Source organism: Chenopodium album, chromosome 13 (genome assembly GCF_948465745.1).
Source record: "Chenopodium album chromosome 13, dcCheAlbu1.1, whole genome shotgun sequence".
NCBI lineage: Eukaryota > Viridiplantae > Streptophyta > Magnoliopsida > Caryophyllales > Amaranthaceae > Chenopodium > Chenopodium album.
In genome coordinates this window covers 43700484-43722338 of record NC_137846.1, presented here as the reverse complement: position 1 = coordinate 43722338, position 21855 = coordinate 43700484, and the positions used below count along the sequence as shown (strand labels likewise).

General features: G+C 36.8%; 2 protein-coding genes and 1 pseudogene across 2 annotated transcripts; 1 reads left to right on the top strand and 2 right to left on the bottom strand.

The window, feature by feature from the left end:
* Positions 1 to 1349: 1349 nt before the first annotated feature.
* Positions 1350 to 3240, top strand: LOC145575551 (G-type lectin S-receptor-like serine/threonine-protein kinase SD2-5; annotated as a pseudogene).
* Positions 3241 to 3422: 182 nt separating this feature from the next.
* LOC145575550 (G-type lectin S-receptor-like serine/threonine-protein kinase SD2-5) lies at positions 3423 to 5470 on the bottom strand. Its single transcript, XM_081633405.1, has 3 exons — positions 5014 to 5470; positions 4730 to 4853; positions 3423 to 4575 (listed from the first exon to the last, which is right to left on the bottom strand). The coding sequence occupies exons 1-3, from the start codon at positions 5468 to 5470 to the stop codon at positions 3423 to 3425; spliced, it is 1734 nt and encodes a 577-aa protein (XP_081489531.1).
* A 14135-nt stretch (positions 5471 to 19605) lies between these two features.
* On the bottom strand, positions 19606 to 20022 carry LOC145575548 (uncharacterized). Its single transcript, XM_081633404.1, has one exon. The coding sequence runs from the start codon at positions 20020 to 20022 to the stop codon at positions 19606 to 19608; it is 417 nt and encodes a 138-aa protein (XP_081489530.1).
* Positions 20023 to 21855: the final 1833 nt, after the last annotated feature.

The window sequence follows — 21855 nt, the reverse complement described above, 5'->3', positions numbered from 1 at the left end:
GTTGTAATTTGCCACCAATAATAGAACAAAAAAAGTGAATTGTTAGTAGTCAAAGCTCATTATCCTTCAGCAGTTACCGTTTTACAACAAAATCTTCAAATTGGGTGGTTTTTCAAAAAAGTTAAGATTTATAAGGTGGTTTCTAACCTTAAATTTATAATAAAAGGATAGTGGATTAATAATCTATTTAAAAGTAATGGTTGTAATTGAAGATACTTGACAAAAAAAATGTATTTACTTACAGTATTATAAATAATAAAGTACTTGTATTTCATATATTTATCAAAGTCTTACATTAATAAAGTCATATGAAGTATTAGTGAAGCGGGAGTAAAAAATTCAAAATACTTCAAAAAAAGTTACGTATAAACTATTTACTTACAGCTAGAGAGCAATTTACAAGCTTCATACAACTGAGTTTATGGTAAGGATGGGTCTGTAAAGCTATTGGTTATGACAAAGAAGGTCAGTTCTTTTAGTCAATGAAATGGCTTTTCTTTGTTTTTAGGACGAAAGAGTAGTGGAGCCAACTAGAATTTACAGTCTTTCTGATCAATAATGGTTTATTTTATGGTTGGGTATTGTATTCATAAGTTATGTAAAAACATCAATCATGCATACATCTAAAAATAATTGAGTCATAAATTTATAACAAATTAAATCATGTGTCAATTCAAATCTTTCTGACTACTTTCAGGAAGATCAAAACATTAGAAGTTGCATGGTATCAGAGTATATGTGTTTAGATACTAAGGCATGATGGTGAGTGGGTTTCATTTTTATTTATGGTGGCTTCTAACATTGTGGTTGTGATTTCTACCATTTATAATTCATCTGCAATTGTTGGTTGTTCATGGTCTTTAGATGATAATCTCTGGTGTGGTGGCGAAGAAGCTATTTACAATGCAAAGGTAATGTTGTCCACTAGGGAAGGGTGCTCTTTTACTTCCAATCACTAGGAAGATACTTTCACGTTACCCGAATTTCATTTTGGTTTCTTAAGAAGCAAAAAGATTTATAACTACATACTTGGAATATTTATGACGTCGGAATCAGAAAATATGGAACATGATGTGGTAGTTTGGGTTGTCAGTGGAGTTTGATTGGTGGGACAAAACGCCACTCTTGGCCTCACAGTGGAAGAGGAATTGATTTTAATGGATGATCAAAGGCAACATGTTTGGTCGACTAACACTTCTGGCCATTTTGTGAAGTCTATGAATTTGACATGCGATGGAAATATGGTCCTTTATAATGAAAGTGGTGGTGTTCTGTGGCAGTCATTTGATTACCCTGTTGATACATGGCTCCCTAGCCAAAAAATGCAAGTTGGCTAAAGATTAAACTCCATGGCATCTTATGACAACTTTTCTCATGGATTGTACTATACTTACGTAGAGCAAGATCATCTGCAAGCTTATGTGAATTCCAATCCCCCTGTCCGGTATTATTTTACTAGGCGTAACCCAAATATTTCAATCATTAAACCTGGATTTTTGGGTTATACTGAATCAGATCAAATTTGGCACAGTTTTACTTACTTTCGGCTTGAGCCAAATGGTCATCTAAGTCAGTATTCATTCAATCAGACCAAAATACTAAATAGTGATCTTCTTACCCCTCTTGGTGAGGATAATTGTTTTTATCCTACAGCCAGTGGGAGTTACAGGATTTGTAGCAATAAAGGTAATACTTGTATATGCCCACAAGACATTCATAATGAGGCATGGAATGATTTCAAGCTAGTAGATCAGTCCAGCCCTAAATTGGGATGCATACCAATTATACCTCTATCATGTCAGGATACGCATAAACTCCACATTATGATCGCCATTGAAGATGTCTCCTATTTCGGCTTTAATTCCACTTTGACTGGAGTGGATGTTGATAATTGTAAGCAATCTTGCCTATAGAATTGTTTATGCAAGGCTGCCCTATTTCGGTCTACTGGTAATGTCTCATCAGGTGACTGTTATTTACCATCCCAGGTGCTCACTTTAAGGAGTACTTCTGCTTTAAATTGGGGTTATGTTATAATTCAAGTGCTTTTGCTAAAGTGCAAAGGCACGCTAGCTTATCTACATCTACTCATACTTCAACTTTATCAGCAGAAAAAGGGAGCTTTTCTTCATTAGTCTTGAACTTGTAGCTTCTCTGTTTTCAAGTCTCATATTCATCATCTTTTCTACTGGTACATGCTACTGTGTAAAGGTGGCAAGACAAAGATTCAACCCTAAAGAGTTCAACAGTCTGTCAGATCTAGTTGACAATGTCACCAGGTTCTCCTTTGAATCTCTAAAATTGGTAACCCAAGACTTTGAGAATAGGCTTAGCCGTGGTGGATTTGGGTCTGTATTTGCAGGTACCTTAGGAGATGGGACCAAAGTCGCTGTCAAACTCTAGATTCTGTCAGGCAAGGAAAGAGGGAATTTCTAACAAAAGTCAAAACCATAGGTAACCTTCACCATTTCAATTTGGTGAAACTTATTGGTTATTGCGATGATGGATTGCATAGGCTTCTAGTTTATGAATACATGGAAAATGGGTCTCTAGAAAGGTGGATCTTCAACCAAGACCAAGCTCGGACACTTACCTGGTCCCTAAGGCGGAAGATCATTGGTGGCATCGCTAAAGGATTAGAATACCTGCATGAGAACTGCAGCCAACATGTGATCCACTTTGATATCAAGCCTCAGAATATCCTCTTAGATAAGGAGTTCAATGTAAAGATTTTCGACTTTGGATTGGAAAAAATGGTAGACCGAGATCAAAGCCAAGTTGTGACAGTAATAAAAGGAACTCCAGGCTACATAGCACCTGAGTTGATTAGTTGTGAAGCCATCTCCGTTAAAGTAGATGTCTATAGCTTTGGAATCATGGTATTGGAAATTGTATGTGGCCGTAAAACATTTGGTTCATCAGAGAGTGATTGCCTCATCAACTTAGTGAAGGTAAAAGCTGATGAGGATCGACTTGTTGATCTCATTGACAAGCACATCGAAGATTTTCAACATCATGAAGAAGCTGTGAAGATGTTGTAGATAGCTATTTGGTGCCTGCAACCTCATAGTAATAGGCCTACAATGTCAATGGTGGTCAAGGTTTTACAAGACCTTCAAAACTTGGAAGTCTTAACTCTTAAGTGATATCAGCTACTTAACCATGGTCCATCAAACTAATGTGGAGACACATCTAGAATCCTCCACCCGTCCTATAGAGTCCTTGTCTGGGCCACGTTGAGTTAGTCCAACTGTCCAACGATTCTCTCTTATGTATTTTATCTCAATATTAGTGGGATGTTGATCAATAACATTTGTTTCTAGTTTTTCATGAAAATCCTATAAAAAAAAAATTAAAAAAAATTAGTTATGGCTAATATTATGGCCAGATTGCTTCTTGTTCTTGGGTTTTGCTGATATACATTAAATTGACTGAAAAGTTCCATTTTTGTTTGTTTCAAAATGTGTCACAACTTGGCTTTGATCTTGGTCTACCATTTTTGCCAATCCAAAGTCGAAAATCTTCACATTAAACTCCTTGTCTAAGAGGGTATTCTGAGGCTTGATATCAAAGTGGATCATATTTTGACTGTAGTTTTCGTGCAGGTACTCCAACCCTTTAACGATGCCACCAATGATGTTTCGCCTTAGGGACCAGGTGAGTGTCTGAGCTAAGTCTCGGTTGAAGATCCATCTTTCAAGCGACCCGTTTTCCATGTATTCATAAACTAGAAGCCTTTGAGATCCATCGTCACAAAATCCAATCAATTTCACCAAATTGAAATGGTGAAGGTTACCTATGGTTTTGACCTCTGCTAGAAATTCCTTCTTCCCTTGCCCAACAGAATCTAATCTTTTAACAGCGAATTTGCTCCCATCTCCTAAGGTGCCTGCAAATACAGACCCAAATCCTCCACGTCCAAGCCTATTTTCAAAGTCTTGGGTTACCAATTTCAGAGACTCAAAGGAGAACCTGGTGACATTGTCAATCAGATCTGACAGACTGTTGAAATCTTTAGGCTTGAATCTACGTCTTGCCACCATAACATAGTAGCATGCACCAGCAGAGAAGATGATTATTAGACTAGCAAGCAGAGAAGCTACCAATTTCAGAAATAATGAGGAAGAATTCCTTTTTTCTGCCGAGAAAGTTGAAGTAGGTGTCGATTTAGCCAGGGGAGCCTGCCTTTGCACTTTGACAAAAGCAGTCAAATTGAAAGGTCCATAATCTACATTTAAATTAGAAGTACTCCTCAACGTGTGTAGTTGGGTCGGTAAAGAGCAGTTACCTGATGAGACATTAGTATCACAGTAAAATATGGCAGCCTTACATGACCAATCCTCTAGGCAAGCTTGCTTGCAACTATCAACATCTACTACAGCCACAGAGGTATTAAAGTCGAAATACAAGACATCTTTAATGGCAATCATAATGTGGAGTTTATGCGTACCCGGACATGACAGTGGTATAATTGGAATGCATCCCAATTTGGGATTTGATTGATTTACTAGTTTGAAATCATTCCATGTCTCGTCATTAATGTCTTGTGGGCACATACAAATACTACCGTAATCACTACAAATCCCATAACTCCCACAGATTGTAGGAAAAAAAACAATCATTGTTAAGAACTGGGGAAAGAAGATCATAAACTAGTGTTTCTGTCTGATTGTACAAAAATTGAGCTAGATGACCGTTTGGTTCAAGTCGAAAATAAGTAAAAACGTACCATGTATGATGAACTGATTCAGCTGACTCAAAAACTCCAAGTTTAACAGTAGAAATGTTTGGGCTAAGCTTACTATAAGTATATCGAAAAGCAGGATTGGAATTCTCATAAGCTTGCACATAATCTTACATTACCACAACAAAGCTCAATCTAAGAGAAAAGTCATCATAAGATGCCTTGGAGTTTAATCTTTGGCCATCTTGCAAGGTTTGGCCAGGGAGCCATGTATTAGCAAGGTGATCAAATGACTGCCACACAACACCACCACTCTCATTTAAAAGGACTGGCTAGATTTCCGTCGCAAGTCAGATTCATAGACTTGACAAATAGGCCAGAGGTGTTGGTCGACCAAACACGTTGCCCTCGGTCATCCCTTAAAACCAAATCCCCTTCCGCTGTGAGGTCAAGTGTGGCCTTTTGTCCGACGGACTGATCTCCATTGACAAACCAAACTACCATAGCATGGTCACTATAAAGTCCCGAGCTCATAAATATTCCAAGTATGTAGTTTGGAGCCATTTTCTTGCTTCCTATGAAACCAAAGTGAAATTTCCATAAGCTAAAATTGTCCTCCCTATGGTGGGAAGTGAAGGAGCATCCTCCCGCAGTAGACAGCAACACCTTTGCATTATAAACAGGATCATTGCCATCCTCCCAAGTATTACCCCCCGTTCGACTGCTTGACCTCGAAAAACCAACAGTTGCTGATGAATTGATCAAAATGGTAGAATTCACAACCATACTATTAGAAACCACAATACAACAACATAAATAAAAACGGAATGCACCTATCATCTTGTCTGTTTAAGCAGTTTTTATTACACTAACACCATGCAACATCTAATGTTTTGATCTTGCTGAAAGTAGTAAGAAAGATTTGAATTTACTGAATGTAGTAACAAAGAATTGAATTGACACGTGATTTTGTTATAAATTTTCGAGTCGAAACTATTTTTAGATGTATGTATGTATGATTGATGTTGTTACATAACTTATTAATACAATAACCATTTATAAAAATAAGAATTCATTGACCGAAAAGACTTTATAAATTCTTTGTGGGAGAAAAACCATTCATTGACTGGCCGGAAGGACTAGCCTTTTTGTTAGTTGAATGAAGCTGTCGAATTGCTCTTTAGCTGTTAGCAAAGATTTGAGTTTTTTTTTTGACAATTTTTAATTTATTTTTATTCGTACTCCATCCATCTCCAAAAGAAGTTTAATTTCTTTTCCTCATTTTTTGGTAAAGTAAATAAAATAATAAGATACAAGTAGTAGAGTGTTTTTTTTTCGCTTTCTTTTTTTGAAGTATGATAGTAAAGTTTGTTTAATTACAAGTAAAGAATATATTAAATCTGAAAGTTTTTGAATTTAGGCTAATGTTTTTTTTTTTAATTATATGATTAAAAAAATGATAATACATTAGTAAAAGATAATACTTGTAGTAAGTAGTTAATAAGAAAAGTGAAAAAAGTTTAAGTGTTTCAATTATTATGTAATACGAGTAGAGGGAGTAGATGCTTTTGAACAAGCACAAAATTTCTTCGATCTTTTGACAAATATTTCCAATATTGTTTACTAAGCACATACTTTTTCCAATTCATGCAATTATTGTGTTCATGCAATCTACTGCAGAACTTTTGAATTATTAGTCTAAATTTTATTTATGTTATAATACATGCTTCTTGTGTATCTAACTTTCTCCAATTCTTGATTTTGATTACTTACGTAGGACTTGTTCAGTTGTTCCCTTCACTTGAATGATTACTTACGTAGGACTTGTTCAGTTGTTCTCTTCACTTGAATGATTTTTAAGGTAAAGAGTTAATAGTATGACTTGATTTTTATTCATTAAATACAATATTTATATAAAATCTAAGATCATAAAATAGAAACAAAACTCCTAAAACAATAAACTATCATGACAAATATTTCAAAAATCGGATATACAATATAATATTGTACATCCGCTATAAAGTTGCCTTATAATGATCAAAAGTTACTCTAAAATAATTGAAAGTTATCGAGTATATATAAGTTACCCCAATAACTTTTTCTGTGTGGCTGGCTACACCATGTGGTAGGAGTTATTTGCATAAGTTAATTATTCAGGAGTTACTTGTATGGGTTACTTATTCAGGGGTTGCTTTTAGGGGTTACTTACTCAGTCAACTTGAATAAGTAACTCCTAACCAAACGAGTAAACCCTGAATAATTAATCCCTGACCAAACGAGTAATCCTTGAATGAGTAACCCTTGACCAAACGAATAACCCCAGAATAAGTAATCCTTATCACACGGTGTGGCCAACCACATATAAAAAATTGTGAACTCCCTAATATAAATAAAATTTATTTTGCTTAATTGACAAAAGTTATTTTTGCTTAATTTATTAAAGTTATCCAAAAAAGTCTAAAATTTACCCTAAATTCAATAAAAGTTACCTAGATGTACAGTAATATTTTGTATATCGGATGTATACGGAAGTTTTTGTACTATTATATATATATATATATATATATATATATATATATGACAACAGGAAACTAAACGAAACTTACATAACACTAAACTGCGTAACGTTCAATCTACACCTATTCGCTAGGTCATAAGACACCTGTACTTGGTCTCTTCTCACTTTCCACACCACACAAGTTTGGAACAGAGCACCTATTCTTTTGAACTCCTTAACTAGCCATAAAAACTAGATTCGGTTGTCCCCCTATTTTTGGAGAAGTTATTATATAACAGTAGTCGAGTCGGTGTAGACAATAACTCTTTGGTGTCCTGCATCTGTAAACACCCAAATGTGTCTCCCCAAAAACCAAACCCGGTGATAAATACTTTTCACGTCGCTTGATTATCGAATGAAGTGAAAGTGTGAAAAGCCTTGTGATGTGATAGTTTTAATAAAAATCTTTCTTTCTGTTTTTGAAAATCTTCTCTATTTATGAAAATAACCAGTCCAATTTAGTTTCGTCTATGACAAGGGTCCATTAATAGTGTAGTTGTGTCGGGCTCATAAAGAGTTTTCCAATGATATATTATAAACCCAATTCCGATGAATAATGAGGAAGTTATGGTCCAAATACTAAATTGGGTCTGAAATGGTTTTACGGCCCAATGATCTAGTGGAGGACCCATTAATTCCTAAAATTATTAGGATTGATTATAGTCTTCTAGAATAGTCTAGAAGGTTATTTTGAGTTCTAATAGCATTAGGAATGATAATTACTATTTTTGATAATTAATGAATTTGGTTTGAAATAAAACGAGTGTTTTATTTTGATAAAATCTGATTTAAAATTGATTAAAACGGAGTTTTAATTGCTTAATTATATTAAGAAAAGGATTCCGTACAAGAAGCGTGTTTTATCTTTTAATTGTCGCAAAACGACAAGCCTGTCGCCAAACGACAAAGCTTGTCGCCATGCATGATTCCTGTCGCATGGCGAAAGACTCTGTTTGCGACAGGGAACAGTTTTATTCCGATCCAGATTCTGATTTGTTTCTATCGATTCCGGACTATTTTCTTTTAAATAGGGGTCGTATTTCCCCGTTTTCAATCACCAACAATCGACAATCATCTAATTCTATTCTCTCTCTCTAAAAGCTAGAAGTTTATTCTTTCTCCCTCTTTCTAAGCCCTTCCCCTATTTACAAAATTCCGCATTCATAAGTTCTAGACACACCTAGCCAAGTTCGAAGTTACCTTCGCCCTCGACGTGAAAGGTTGATAATTTCAGAGGGTTTGGTCCCAAATCTCTATTTCAATTATTTAAATTAATTGTTTGATTTATTATTTTCCTTGAAGTTACTAACGCGTGTATTTTGTTATTAGAAAGAGATACGAGGCATCCAAGTAAGTTGCTTTAATTACTCTTTTGATATAGAAATCATGCTTTAATTATTTTAATTCCTAGTATCATGTTAGGATGTCTTTATGATTCCTAGTATCATATTTAGGATAAAAACTAATATTTCTAATATCATGCATGTTTCTAGTATCATGTTTAGGTTGCTTCCTATTCTTTCTAATATCATGTTAGTATCATGTTAGGGATAAAGCTTTGATCTTTAATGTTTAGTGACATGCTAGGATTTGTTATTAATCTTGTTAGTATCATGCCTAGGTTCTTGCTAAAATTATTGCTTTGAGATTGAGACTATTATGATTTTTATGATGATTATTTTTTGTTGCTTGATATATATTATTATTGTTATTGCTTGATCACGCCCTCTCTTGCAAGATTAAAAGGAATTTATACTTGTAATCACGCTTAATAATATAGTTAATAATCTTGTTTAGGTTAATACGATTATAATTCAAGTGATCGCCAATAATAGTTTTGTTTGTGCATTAATATTCAACCAACATAGATTAAACAGGTTTAGGGTTAACCTATTGATTGTATGTTAGTCAAAAAGCGCACATGGATATGAGAAGAATAAAGTAGAGGCCTATTATTAGGGCATGTTCAATCTCTTTTAGGTTGGATTTGTACCTTCATCCCCGAATATCCAGTCATGGTTCCAGACCACTATGGAGTTAGCGATCTCATGGATCGTGAAGGGGTGTAACCTTCACCCTATGAACGGTTTACAAGTTCCTAAAACTTGTTGGTGACTCTTTTGCTCTAGCTTCCTTTCCTTTGGACGCCACCATGCTTAAGTGTATGATCACAGTGGGGCTCAAGTGTGGGATGCTTGAAATATTCCCTACAGCATCCTTCGCCCATTTAAGACCACCCAAGCAAGCAAGTGACTCTGCATGTAACGCTGAAGAAGCTCTGCAAAAATGACTACCCCCTTTCCTAAAACTAAAACCATTTATTGTTGAAACCCACGCCATTCCTACATTCCCAGTTTGCTTTTGCCATGACCCATCTATAAGGATAATGCCTCCCTCATTCACCGTAGTACGGATATTTGATGCATAACTTCCTTTCCTATGTCAACTTTTAGAAAGCCCGGCGGTGGCCCATTGGAGCCATTCAATATTATGTAGGGTCCCTCAATTCTTTAAATCAGGTTTCAGGAAGGTAGTTAACTGCTTCTGAAAATTCTTAAAGTTTCTATGAAGGGTCGCTAAGCATCCAGGTTCTCCCCTGAATACCCTTCCATTTCTTGTCACCCACATGCCCCAAAGCACACAAATTAAACATTGTATTCGTGTACTAGATAGGCCATCCTCGCTATAAAAGAGCAGGATAAAGCTCTAAACCCAAAGTCCTGAAGGAGTAGATTCATCAAGTTCGGAGCTGATATTCAAGGAACAGTTGTTCCAAGCATATCTAGCTATATCGCACATTCTGAAAAGATGATTGGATGGGCGTTAGCACGGTCACACATTCCACACTCAATCAAACACATTTATAAATAAACATCCTACAAACCAAGCACAATGATAAGTAAGAGTTCAATCTACAAGGAACGAGATATGGTTGCTAAGGATCTTAGCACTTAAGCTAATTCGAAGACTTTGGTGATTGGAGGCTCGTCAAGTAGACAAACAAAGTATGTTCTAATTCAAGTGATTAAAGACACTAGGGAATGGGATCCACTCAACCATGGCAATAAGGCAAATTGGGAGTAAAATAGACAAGAGATAGCAAAGACTATATGCAAGATCAACCTTATGCAATTAGGAAACAACTCACATTACTAATCTTAGATCCATGATTAGTTTAGCAATAGAAGATACATAATCAATTTGCAATAAGTAATGTCATACTCAATTCACATTTCCATGTCAAACTAAGCATGCCATGTTATCAAGCTTCTAAATCAAGGGTGGCTAATCCTATCATGAAGAAATAACAAGCAATCTCATACAATCAATTTAATTGCAATTCAAACATCAATACTCCTCCCAAATTTACATAACTAACCAAAAGGTTAAGCTTCACCCAACCCCCTAGCAAAGAAGACTACTCACAACTCATCTTATGTGACATGCAAACAAGGGTTAGGGTTCTAACTATTTTAGTAATTGGGAAAAAGTGATTAACTAATGACTAAACTATCATCCAACAACAAATTATCAAGAACTAAAGAGATTCAAGTGACATGCAAATACAAAATAAAATCATAAATGAAATAGATGAAGGTGGAAGAAATTACTAATTGAAGCTTCAAATGTTGAATACAAAGTGTCAAATCTTGAGAATAATTCTTGAAACTCACTATTACAATGATTGAATTGATGAAAACTAAACTAGATTACCAAAGTGGAATGTTTCAAACTAAGAGGAACTACTAAAAATTATGCTACTGCTCTCTAACTCTCAAATGAACTAAAGGGGAAGTATTTATACTCCCCAAATTACATAGGTTAATCCGCCAAAATAAGACGGATTTCCAGCGAGGAGCACCCTCTCCTGAGCCAAGAGCGCCCGCTCCCTACAGCTGCGAGCCTGCTCCAACTTGCCTTAGAAAAAGTCAGAATTCAAATAATCGGGGAAGAGCGCCTGCTCCAAAGGCTTTACACGCCTACTCCCCTGTTCTTCAGCATATGGAAGATTCTTCTTGCTAGGGGAGGAGCGCCCGCTCCTCCCTGCTTTAGAGTTGTGGCCGAAAGTACTGGAGCAGCTAGGAGCGCTCGCTCCTGGAGAGGTGCACGCCCGCTCCACCATGAGCGGGCTCTCCTTTCTTTGATTTCAAGCCTTGAACATCATTCCACGCTTTGAATGCTTGTCAAATTGAGTCATAACACCTGCAAAAAATGGAAAAACACAAACAAAGAAGGGGCAAGGCCGAGACACATCTTTTATATACAAAACGGGTTAGAAAGAGGGGAAATGATAGCCAACCGGGTTAAAATCACCACAATAAGTGGTCAAAAAAACCACTTATCAAATCCCCCCAAGCTAGCCAAATGCTTGTCCTTAAGCAATTCATATTGCCCAAAAACAAACCAAAAGATCAATTTGCTCAAATAAAAGCACATGCATAGATACAAGAATCCTAAAGCAATAAAACTCGAGCATGAAGTATATGCCTAAGATCAACCACGGTCATGACTAGCCAAGGCCTAGCTAACCTTCCCGAAAATACTCAACTTAGGCCTATTCAACACATCTTACCGCGTCCCCATCACAAAGTTCAAATCCCCCCTAATGATAGTGTCTCGTGACTCCTCGAAGGAGCCGGAAAAACATAGATAAAGCGGGTTTTAAAACACTCGGCATCTCAATGAAAAAGTACCCTCTCCATATGCTTGTGAATCAACTCCCTCCACCGACAATGGCTTCTACTACTCTACTAACATTACGAAACTCAAGGATTATGGCACAAAGTTAAGGCATAAACAAAACTAGAAGTGTTTTGCAATTAAAGTCAAACTAAGATGTATAACATTAAGAACAAACCTAAAGAGGTTTCTAACTTTGACCCAAATTACAAACCATGAATAAACTTGAAACAAAAACACACCCCCAAGCTAATTGCTAGGGTGATGGCTATTCATCACTTCTTTTCTTTCTTTCTTTATCTCTTTTTTTTTTTCTTTTTTCTTTTCATTTTTTTTTTTTTACTTGGACATTTACATAACAAACTACTAATTACAAATAGACTAAAGATTGATCTAAGGAAGCAAGAATTATATGCCTTAACTCTTTGTGAATAAATAATACATAACAACCTTTATCAACACTAAGAGTAGTTTAGGCCGCGATCTTGGGAGTTGAGACTCAAGTTTTCAATCTAGGTACTAAATCAAAGAGGATCCTTGCCACTCATACAAAATGTAGTAGGCTTGAAAAATATTAAAACCTCACTTTTGGGGACAATGTGGGATCAAATACTACCTTTCGGGGTTCAAATTCCTTTAAGATAGGCGACACCATCTTACCACAAACCTAGACTTTAAGTCTCGTACATTCGGTAAGGTTATTCTCACACTAGCCTTAACTAGCCAATTCTATGTTCAACCAAGGACATCTAAACCATGCTCGAAATTTTATTACAAAAAGAAAACAAGTATCCACCACATACAATCCAATATCATCATCGCAAACTGATCAAAGGCAAAACAAACTCTTTTTTTTTTCAAAGCTCAATTTTCCTTTTTTTTGAATGAAAGATGAAAATGGGGGATAAGAAAACTAATTAAAGAATTTGGATATTAGGGGTTTGGATGTTAGGGAATCTGGATATTAGAGGGGTAAGAAGATAAGAAGAAATTTGGATATTAGGGAAAAACCAACATCATCAATCATCACAAATCATCATCAAAGCATCATCAAAGAGACCACAAGCAAGCCAATCATACCATGCATTCAACCATCACAATAGCCAACCAATAAATATACCAAAGCTAATCATAGAAATAAAATGCTCCAAAGCACACATATAATGGAGAAGTGAGACAAAAACATCAATATGCAATCGTTCTAACCTAGGCATGCCATATCATCGTGAATAGAACAACAACCAACCTAAAATAGGCATGCAATCTAGAACATAATATAACATGAATCCTACCACAAGTCCCAAAGGCTATGTTAAGCCTTCCATGCCAAACATTCCACATTCAAACTCAAACTTCTCCATACATTGCACAAAAGCATCACATGAAAGCACATATCCTATCAAAACCAAAAATTACCCTATACACAAGGACCTCAAGACCTCCCCCAAGCTAGACATTTGATTACCGTTCCCACAAGAAATGAATACAATGAGAAACATCTCCCCTCCTCCCAAGATAAAACTCGACACCGGCCTCGGTGTTACAAATGACGGGAAGGAAGAGAAAGGAACGGTAAATACAAATGACTAATGGCTACTCCCAATCATCCCCTCTAGGCGGCGATGGCATGTAATTATAGTTTGGATATACATCGCCGGAATAGGAGGGTTGATCCACGTATGGAGAAAGATCATAGTTGGGGCTACTTCGGTAGTGACCGAAGTCCGGTGCACTACTAGTGCCCCAACCACCATCATACCCGGGTGAAAACCCGAAGTATCCCCTTAAGGGGTGGTTATCGATCTTCTCGGGAGCCATATTACCACATGTCTCGGGGACATGGTAATAAGAAGGGTCCCCCCTAAAATCACAACCCCCGGGTTGTGTATAATCGTAGCGAGGGAAGGATCGTAACTCCAAAATGGAGCTACGAGGTCCTTGCTAATAAGTGTAGCTGGGTTGGTTGTTTTTCCAACTCGCAACTGGCCCCTCTTGAACAGGGCAGTGAGGATAGTTGACATAGGGGAGAAAGTCTACCCTCTCAACTTGGTTTTGATAGGACATTGGGAGACATAGCTTTGGTATTCATTTTCTTGAAGAATTCTTTGGTTGGTTAGATTGAAATGGTGAAAAGCCGATTCAAGGTTGAAGGAGGAAAAAGAAGAGGAGGGGCCTCCCATAAAGCTAGGAACGGTGGAGATGCTATAACGGCGGGGTTGAGATGGTTGGTCAAGGTCGGGAACATTCCCAGGGAGTGGCTCACTTGGCACTTGCCAAGTGTTCCCCACGGTATTCATTACCGCCTCATTAGGGAGAATGCAACGGTGCTTTCCCTTGACCAACCAAGAGTATGCGGTCACATTGTCCCGGAGTTCCACAAGCATGTGCATTGAGGCAAGTCCGGTAATGTCAAGGACATTGGACCCATTCACCGGGGTCAATTGGTAATGATTGTGATCATCCCTCCACATTTTATCTCCCCTCTCAACTCCGTACTCCTCTTAATTTCAAGGCACCGTTTGATAAAAATGTACCCCGTGTTCACGTTACCCTCAAGATCCCCCTCAAATCGAGAAGCTATGAAGAGGCATTTTATCTCCTCTTTGGTTAGCTTCTCGAGGTCTTTCTTCGAGAAGCAAGCATACCCCATAATTCTCATGAATATACGGAGTACGGGGTGGATAATGTGGCTAGCGTGGCTAGACCAAGTTGTGAAACTGGGTACCCCGCGATAGTGTTCCATCAATTATAATCCTCGTAACTAGAGAGGTAGAAACTATTGGGGTCGTCAACTTAATTATACACGGGCCATTCAAATATTTCATTGAGGCGAGTTAAGATTAAAGTTCTTTCTTGATTGAAGATTTTAAACTTAATCTCGCACTCTAGAGGCTCTCCCTCACCATTGATTCGACGCATGGTAAGGGCGGAAAGGAACTCGAGAGTGAGCGATTCGTAGGTTACTATAATACCCCGTATTTTTATACGTATTTTATTTTAAATAAGTATTTTGTGAGGTATTTAAATAATTTGAAATAAATTATTTATGGCATCTTAATTATTTATTTTAAATAATTTTGGAAATATTTTATAAAAGAAAAGTATTATTTAATTAATTATTTTATTAAGTTGGGATTTAATTTAGGAAAGTTTTATTTTAGTAAAATTTTATTAGGAAAGGAATGAAGAAAGATTCAAAAAGAAAAGTTTAGGTAAGAAGGGTTTCTAAAGAAGGGGTATAAATATTCAACACTTGGGAAAATTAAACTTTGCCCAGAGTGGAGAATACCCAAGGTAAACTTTCTCTCCCTTCTCTTTTATTTCTTTTTCTTTTTCTTTCTTTTTCCCTTCCCCTTTTTGCACAGTCGGCCACCACCACCACACCACCGGCCGCCACCACAGCCACCGGCGCAACGGCCAACATCCGCGGCAGCACCGGCAGGGCGCGGCAGCAGCCCAGCCGTGCCGTGGTGGTGCTGCTGCTGTTCAGCCTCCCTCTCGAAAAAAAATTGTTCTTTTTATTTTTCTTGTGTTTAATCCTAAATCTAATTATAAATTATAGTTTTATGATGATTGATTTTAAGTATGATGTGAATTAATTTTCAGATTTTAAATCTAATTAAAAAGCCCCAATTTTTAAAACCCTAGATTTATAAATAATTGATTATTGAAGGAATATGATTTAGGGTGGTTTAAACCTTTAATTTAAGGATTTTAAATTATAATTACAGCAAGTTTTCATTAATTAATATTGCTGGAATTTTTGTTAGTATGCTAAAAAATAAGTTTCTTGAAGGAATTTTGACTACCCATTAATTAGGATTAAAGTATGAGGTTTTAAATTAATTTTCAGCTTGTTTTAATTAAATTATGAGTAGTTTAATAAGAGTATATATTTCTGGAAATTTGTGTGAAGTAGATTTTAATGTCATATTATGATTTTGGTTTGTAGGAGACTTTGAAGTAAGCAATTTCTATTAGTTGTGGCGATTTTAAGATCGTATACGAGTTACGTTCGCGTACTTAGCATATTTTTTATGATGTAGTAACATGCTAGGCTTGATTATTTAATCCCGGGTAGTATCATGCTAGATTATGATTGGAAATTGTGAATTGGTTGATATTGGTGATTGAATTATGAAGCATGATTTATTTGTGATGGATTAATGATTGGAAAATAATTTTTTGGCATGTTGAATATGAACCACAATTTTATTTATTGCATGATAGAAAGCATGTTAAATTAAACTAAATGTTTAATTTGGTTTGGAATATTAAAAAGGAATTTTATTGTGGTTCATATAATTTTTATTGATGCTATAAGCATGAGAAAAGAGCTATGTAAGTGTCTTTGTACACGAGGAATAAATTATATGTTGGTGCCTTAGTGCACTTAATGTGTTTCTAACACCGAGGGATAGGAATTGTGGCGCATTATGCGTTTAAGGTGTCTTTGACACCGAGGTAGATTTAAAAAGGGTTCAACATTAAATCTTATGTGGTCACTAATTATTCAAGAATTAAATTGGAATGTTTAATTGTTTGGATAATTATAATGTTTGATTGTGCTATGGTTTGAGAGTCATCATCAAGTTTAATAATATGTAAATAACGTAAAGTGAAAGAGATTACGCACCAAAACTCTTGGAACATATATACCTTGAGTATGAACATACGAGGGGAGTTATGGGGTTTTATATTTAACCATAACTTCTAATGGGAGTACAAGACGTTGTATTTTCCTTTTATTATTATGCGCAGGAATTTCGCCACTTACGAGTGGTTATTTTATACTGGCACGGTTAGCTCCCATATTAGTACTCCCTTTATTGAGGCAGGTTAGGGGGAAACACATTCGATGCATAATCAATACTAAATAAATTATTTAGTTACTTAGTTGAGAAGTTTTGCTGTATGTTGTGTGCTTGTAAACAGGTGCAATGAGGTAAGCTGTGTGTTGATAGGTGAAAGCATGTTAGTGTGTTTAACTACGCTTATGTACTCAGCTTTGCTGATTATGCGTTTGTTGGCCTTGTCTTTGCCTTGGCTCTATGATGGCCCATTTTTAATGGAGAGTAGTGAAAACAAGTAGAGAGAAGCTTTTCAAGTGATGAAGCATATTCATGATGGGCATGAGTGAAGAGCGAAAAATGCTAGTTTCCATAAGTTTATGATGTGTTATTGCTTTCATTATTTTATTATGTTATGTTTGTGAGACTAACGCAAAGGTTTTGAATTGGTTCGGTTCTGTTAAGGGCCTACAACGGTTCCAAGTTGTAGGTTGACTTTGTTTTACTTTGATTTGACTTTACTTTCGTTGGTTGACTTTTAAGTTGAATCGTTTTGAATGTTTTTAAAGATAGTCTTCCGATGTGTGTCTTTGATAGTTGCCTTAGCCGTTTTCACGGTGGCGGTAATGTCTTAGATTTTCCTATTTTGAGTTTTAAACAGAGCAAAACAGGTATTTTAAAAGAAAGGAATTTCTAGGGTGTTACATTAGCTCTCTCTTCTTGAGGAAGTTTAACCATCGGAAATTTTCGGCCACTCACCGAATTTCGTCATCTATACCTAGGAGTTGGCAAGCTTTTTGGTCATAGAATCTTGTTGGAAGGATTTTTTTCTTTGAAAGCTCGGCATAATACTTTTTGAATTTTTCGGGAATGTTAATTGAAGGAGGAGCATTGCTTTGATTTTGTGTTCGGCTTGGGTTTTGGTTTTGGTTTCGGTGGAACGGTTTTCAGTTATTTGGATGCCGGAAGTCTTTCTCTTCTTTCCTCCCACACCTCTAAATAATCGAAGAACCATTTTGACAAATGTGAGAATGGGTTTACAAGGGTCACTCAATACACCTAACACAAACACCAAAACACACCACACACAACCTCCTTAACTTCAAACCCCCGATTAAAACCAAGTACCTGGATAAGCAATTCCAAATATATATTCCAACACAACCAACAAAGATTTCCAACACAAAATTCACAACCAACAATAATTCCAATCCACTCACAACAATCCTTAATCACAACAATCACAATTTTCAATTATCAATATTATTTTACCACAAGTTCAAACTAATTTCAAACACAATAATTCTCAAATTCCCAACAAGTCATGAATCATACCACATAATTTATCAAAAATAATAAAGTTTGAAGAAAAATCATAAGAATTAAGAACAAGAGTGAGGAAGTGAGGGAATTTATACCCATAAGAGCATGAAAATACTCTTAAACCTCCAAGCTTTGCTCAATTCCTCCTTTCTTAGCTCCAATTTGTTGAAAATCCAAGCTTTTCTTCAATTATCAATGGTGGTGTTCTAGGGTTTGAAATTTTTGTACTTGAAATTGGGTAAATTTTGTGTTGTTGGAAAGAGAATTTAGAGGAGAAGAGGATTTTGTGAATTTTTGGTGAAAAATATTGGGATTTGATGATTGAATTTAAGAGAGGAGTTGGAGAAATTGAGGGTTTTTAGAGAGAGAAGGAGATGGGTAAGAGGAGAGAGAGTATGAAAGTGAGAATGAGTGGTGAAGAAAGAGGAGAAAAGGGTAAAAAGAGATAAAAGATTCTCTTTTTTTTACTTCGAACGGGAAGGAACGGGCGTGCAGTGGGATAGGAGTGCCCGCTCCTGTCGATTTTTTTGGATACTACTTGCCCTGGCCAGTTTGGAGCGGGCGTGCAGTGCTGGAGGAGCCCTCGCTTCAAACTGAATTTATGCTACGGCATTAGGGAGGAGCAGGCGTGTAGCCTTGAGGAGCGCCTGCTCCAAGCCCCGTTCAAGAGCATTTAAGTCTGCCCAGAACGGAGCGGGCGTGCAGGCTCTATGGAGTCCCCGTTCGAAAACTTTGGAAAAGTTCCTGCTTCCAACTCCTTAGTTTGGAGCGGGCGTGCAGTTACGTTGGAGCGCCCGCTCCAAACACCATTCCCCTTTTCTGATGTTGCTAACCCATGGAGGAGCGGGCATGCATATGAGTAGGAGCGCCCGCTCCAATTTTGAAATGGAATTCCTGATTGCTTTGGTGATTTCGAAGCGGGCGTGCAGTGCTGGAGGAGCGCCCGCTCCAATTTTGAAATGAAGTTCCTGATCGAAAATGCATATATTGGAGCGGGCGTGCATGCCTTGAGGAGCGCCCGCTCCAAGCTGAAGAAAAGTTCTTGATTGCATTTGTATGGTTTGGAGCGGGCGTGCTTATATCTTGGAGCGCCAGCTCCTAACATTGAACTTTTTTTCCTGTTTACACACCCAGAACGGAGCGGGTGTGCATCATGGCAGGAGCGCCCACTCCTCGCGAAACCTGTAGGTTCTATTTTTGACGGGGCAGGAGGAGCGGGCGTGCATGTGTCGAGGAGCTCCCGCTCCTCTGAGACTTGAAGCTTTTTTATTCTCCCTTGAGATTGGAGTGAGCATGCAGTGTGGTTGGAGCGCCCGCTCCAAGCTACTGAAAACAAAATATTTTCTTTTTTTTATTGCTACCTTTTGCTTCAAATACCTATATCAAAACCACAAGAGCATAAATTCAACCAAAGTGTTAGCCAAATCAGAAAGAACCTACTATTTTCTCCATTGTCTTATATCACTCACTCATTTTTTTTTTATTTATTTGGCACTCTCTTTCTTTTTTTTTAACTCGGGTTGCCTCCCAAAAGCGCTTATTTAACGTCAATAGCTTGACGACCTCCACACTCAAGAGGCAAGATTACACTGTAAAGATTCAACTAATCCAACATGAGCACCCTCATAGTAAAGCTTGAGGCGATTCCCATTAACCTTAAAGGATCTCAATCCGTCCAAATCCGTAATTTCCACCGCTCCATGGGGAAACACTTCTTTAACAACAAAAGGACCACTCCACCTCAATAAAAGCTTTCCGGGGAATAATTTCATCCTAGAATTGTAGAGAAGTACCTTTTCGCCTATAAGAAATGTTTTCTTTTCAATATTGCGATCGTGGCATTCTTTTGTGCGATTCTTGTAGTTGCTAGCACATTCGTAGGGCTCTAATCTTAGCTCTTCAAGCTCGTGTAAATCAAGCCATCTTTGCTCTCCCACACTAGCCAAATCGAACGACCCTGCTAGCAGAATTTTCCTGTAAAAATTCATCAATATCAAGGGAATCCAATTGTGAAACGGATGAATTTGGTGGATCAAATTCGGTCATTGGAAAATTTTGGAACTCGCCCCCAAAGGAATTGGGCGAATCCAGCAAGAATAAAGCCCTAGGACGACGATCGAGAAACACCCTTCTCGCCCTTGCTAAGGCCAAAGATTAAACCATCCTTCTTCCTGCCTCAACAAAATTTAAATGATTAGCATCCAAAAAATCATTATAAGAGTCCGAATTTACCCTTGGTAAATCCTCAGAAGTAGCTTGCATCTCCAAGCCAAACGCTGCACCCAAGTCAAGGTTCGGTATATGTTGCAATAGCCCTTAAGCCTCAATTGTTGTTCCTTGTTGCTCCCAATTATCAATTCCCAAAAGTTGGAATAGGGTGCGAGGTTGCTCCTCTTCTACACCCATATGCACCGCCACTGACGACGATTCTCCAACCTCAAAGGTGGAGCCAGCAAATTGAGATAATGGTGGCGGCACAGAGATGGCGTTCAGTGAGTTAAAAATAACCCTAAATATATTATTCTCATGATAATATAATATGGAAAATATATCACATATATATTTTCCGATATATCTTATATCTCTAACAATGTGGTCTATTTTAATCCGAGGTCTGATCTGGTCTGATTTAAATTTTTATTATCTAATCTGATCTAATATCTAATTTTTTAATTTGACTAAACTTGACCACATTTTATTACTAATCTATAAAAACATTATCAAATTGGATTTTATTTGATTTGTCTTTTCAAATATATATTTCATAATTTTTTTAATACGCAATTAAAGATATTTAGCAATAAGTAAATGATAATTAAAAGTTATTATCTGATCTGAATGTTTCTGAGCTGATCTGTTCTAAATCACAAACTTTTATATGTGGTTGGTCACACCATGTGGCCAATTATTATGAGGGTCACTTTGTTAGTGCTATGTAGGTTACTTACTCGGTCAGAGGTTAGTAAGTCACTTAAGGGTTACTCACTCGATCATGGGTTACTAAGTCGGTCAGGGGTTACTCGGTCATGGGTTATTCACTCGGTTAGGGGTTACTAAGTTGGTCAAGGGTTATTCGGTCAGGGGTTACTTAGTCGCTCATGGGTTACTCGGTCAAGGGTTACTCGTCGGTTAGGAGTCACTTGGTGTGTGTTAGTTGGCTACAAGGTGTGGATGGCCAGCCGGACACAAAAGTTGCTATATCTTAATTTATTAAGATAAAGTAATAATTATCTGAAACAAGTTGAAAAGAATAAGTCATAACTAGGGGTGTCTGTTCGGACTTCGGATTGAACTGAAGCCTAGTCCAATCTAATCTGAAATATATTTGGACTCTCATTTTATAGTCCAAATCCAAATCCAAAGTTTTCAAAATCCAATCCAATCCAATCCAATCCAAATTAAAATCTTATTATCTGAATCGAGTCCGATCCAATCCGAATTAATATTAAAAAAAAAAATTCCTAAGAAACTCATAAGAATCATAACTCTAATAAATAAAACAAATCCGAATTAATAATAATAATAATAAATTTCCTTAAAAATTCATAATGGGCTATTGGGTTTGGGCATATTGATGTTATATGGGTTGAGGTTTATTATTATTATTATTATTATTATTATTATTATTATATATTTATTTATTTATAAATTTGGACTGGATTGGACTTTTGGACTTAAAAAATTTGAGTCCAAATCCAATCCAAATTAAAAAAACTCCGATCCAAATAGCTTATTTGGACCGGATTGGATTGGATTTCGGATTAGGGTCCAAATAATGAACACCCCTAGTCATTACCTATCAAAAGGGTGATGCAAAGAAA

Bases quoted from the DNA above. Each gene is read 5' to 3' on its own strand.
- LOC145575548 (XM_081633404.1), bottom strand. From the start codon at position 20,022: ATGAATTTTTACAGGAAAATTCTGCTAGCAGGGTCGTTCGATTTGGCT.
- LOC145575550 (XM_081633405.1), bottom strand. From the start codon at position 5,470: ATGGTTGTGAATTCTACCATTTTGATCAATTCATCAGCAACTGTTGGT. The intron at 4,854-5,013 runs GTCCTTTTAAAT...TGGTAATGTAAG, and splicing joins TTGCGACGGAAATCTAGCCA to ATTATGTGCAAGCTTATGAG. The intron at 4,576-4,729 runs GTACGTTTTTAC...TGGGATTTGTAG, and splicing joins GAATCAGTTCATCATACATG to TGATTACGGTAGTATTTGTA.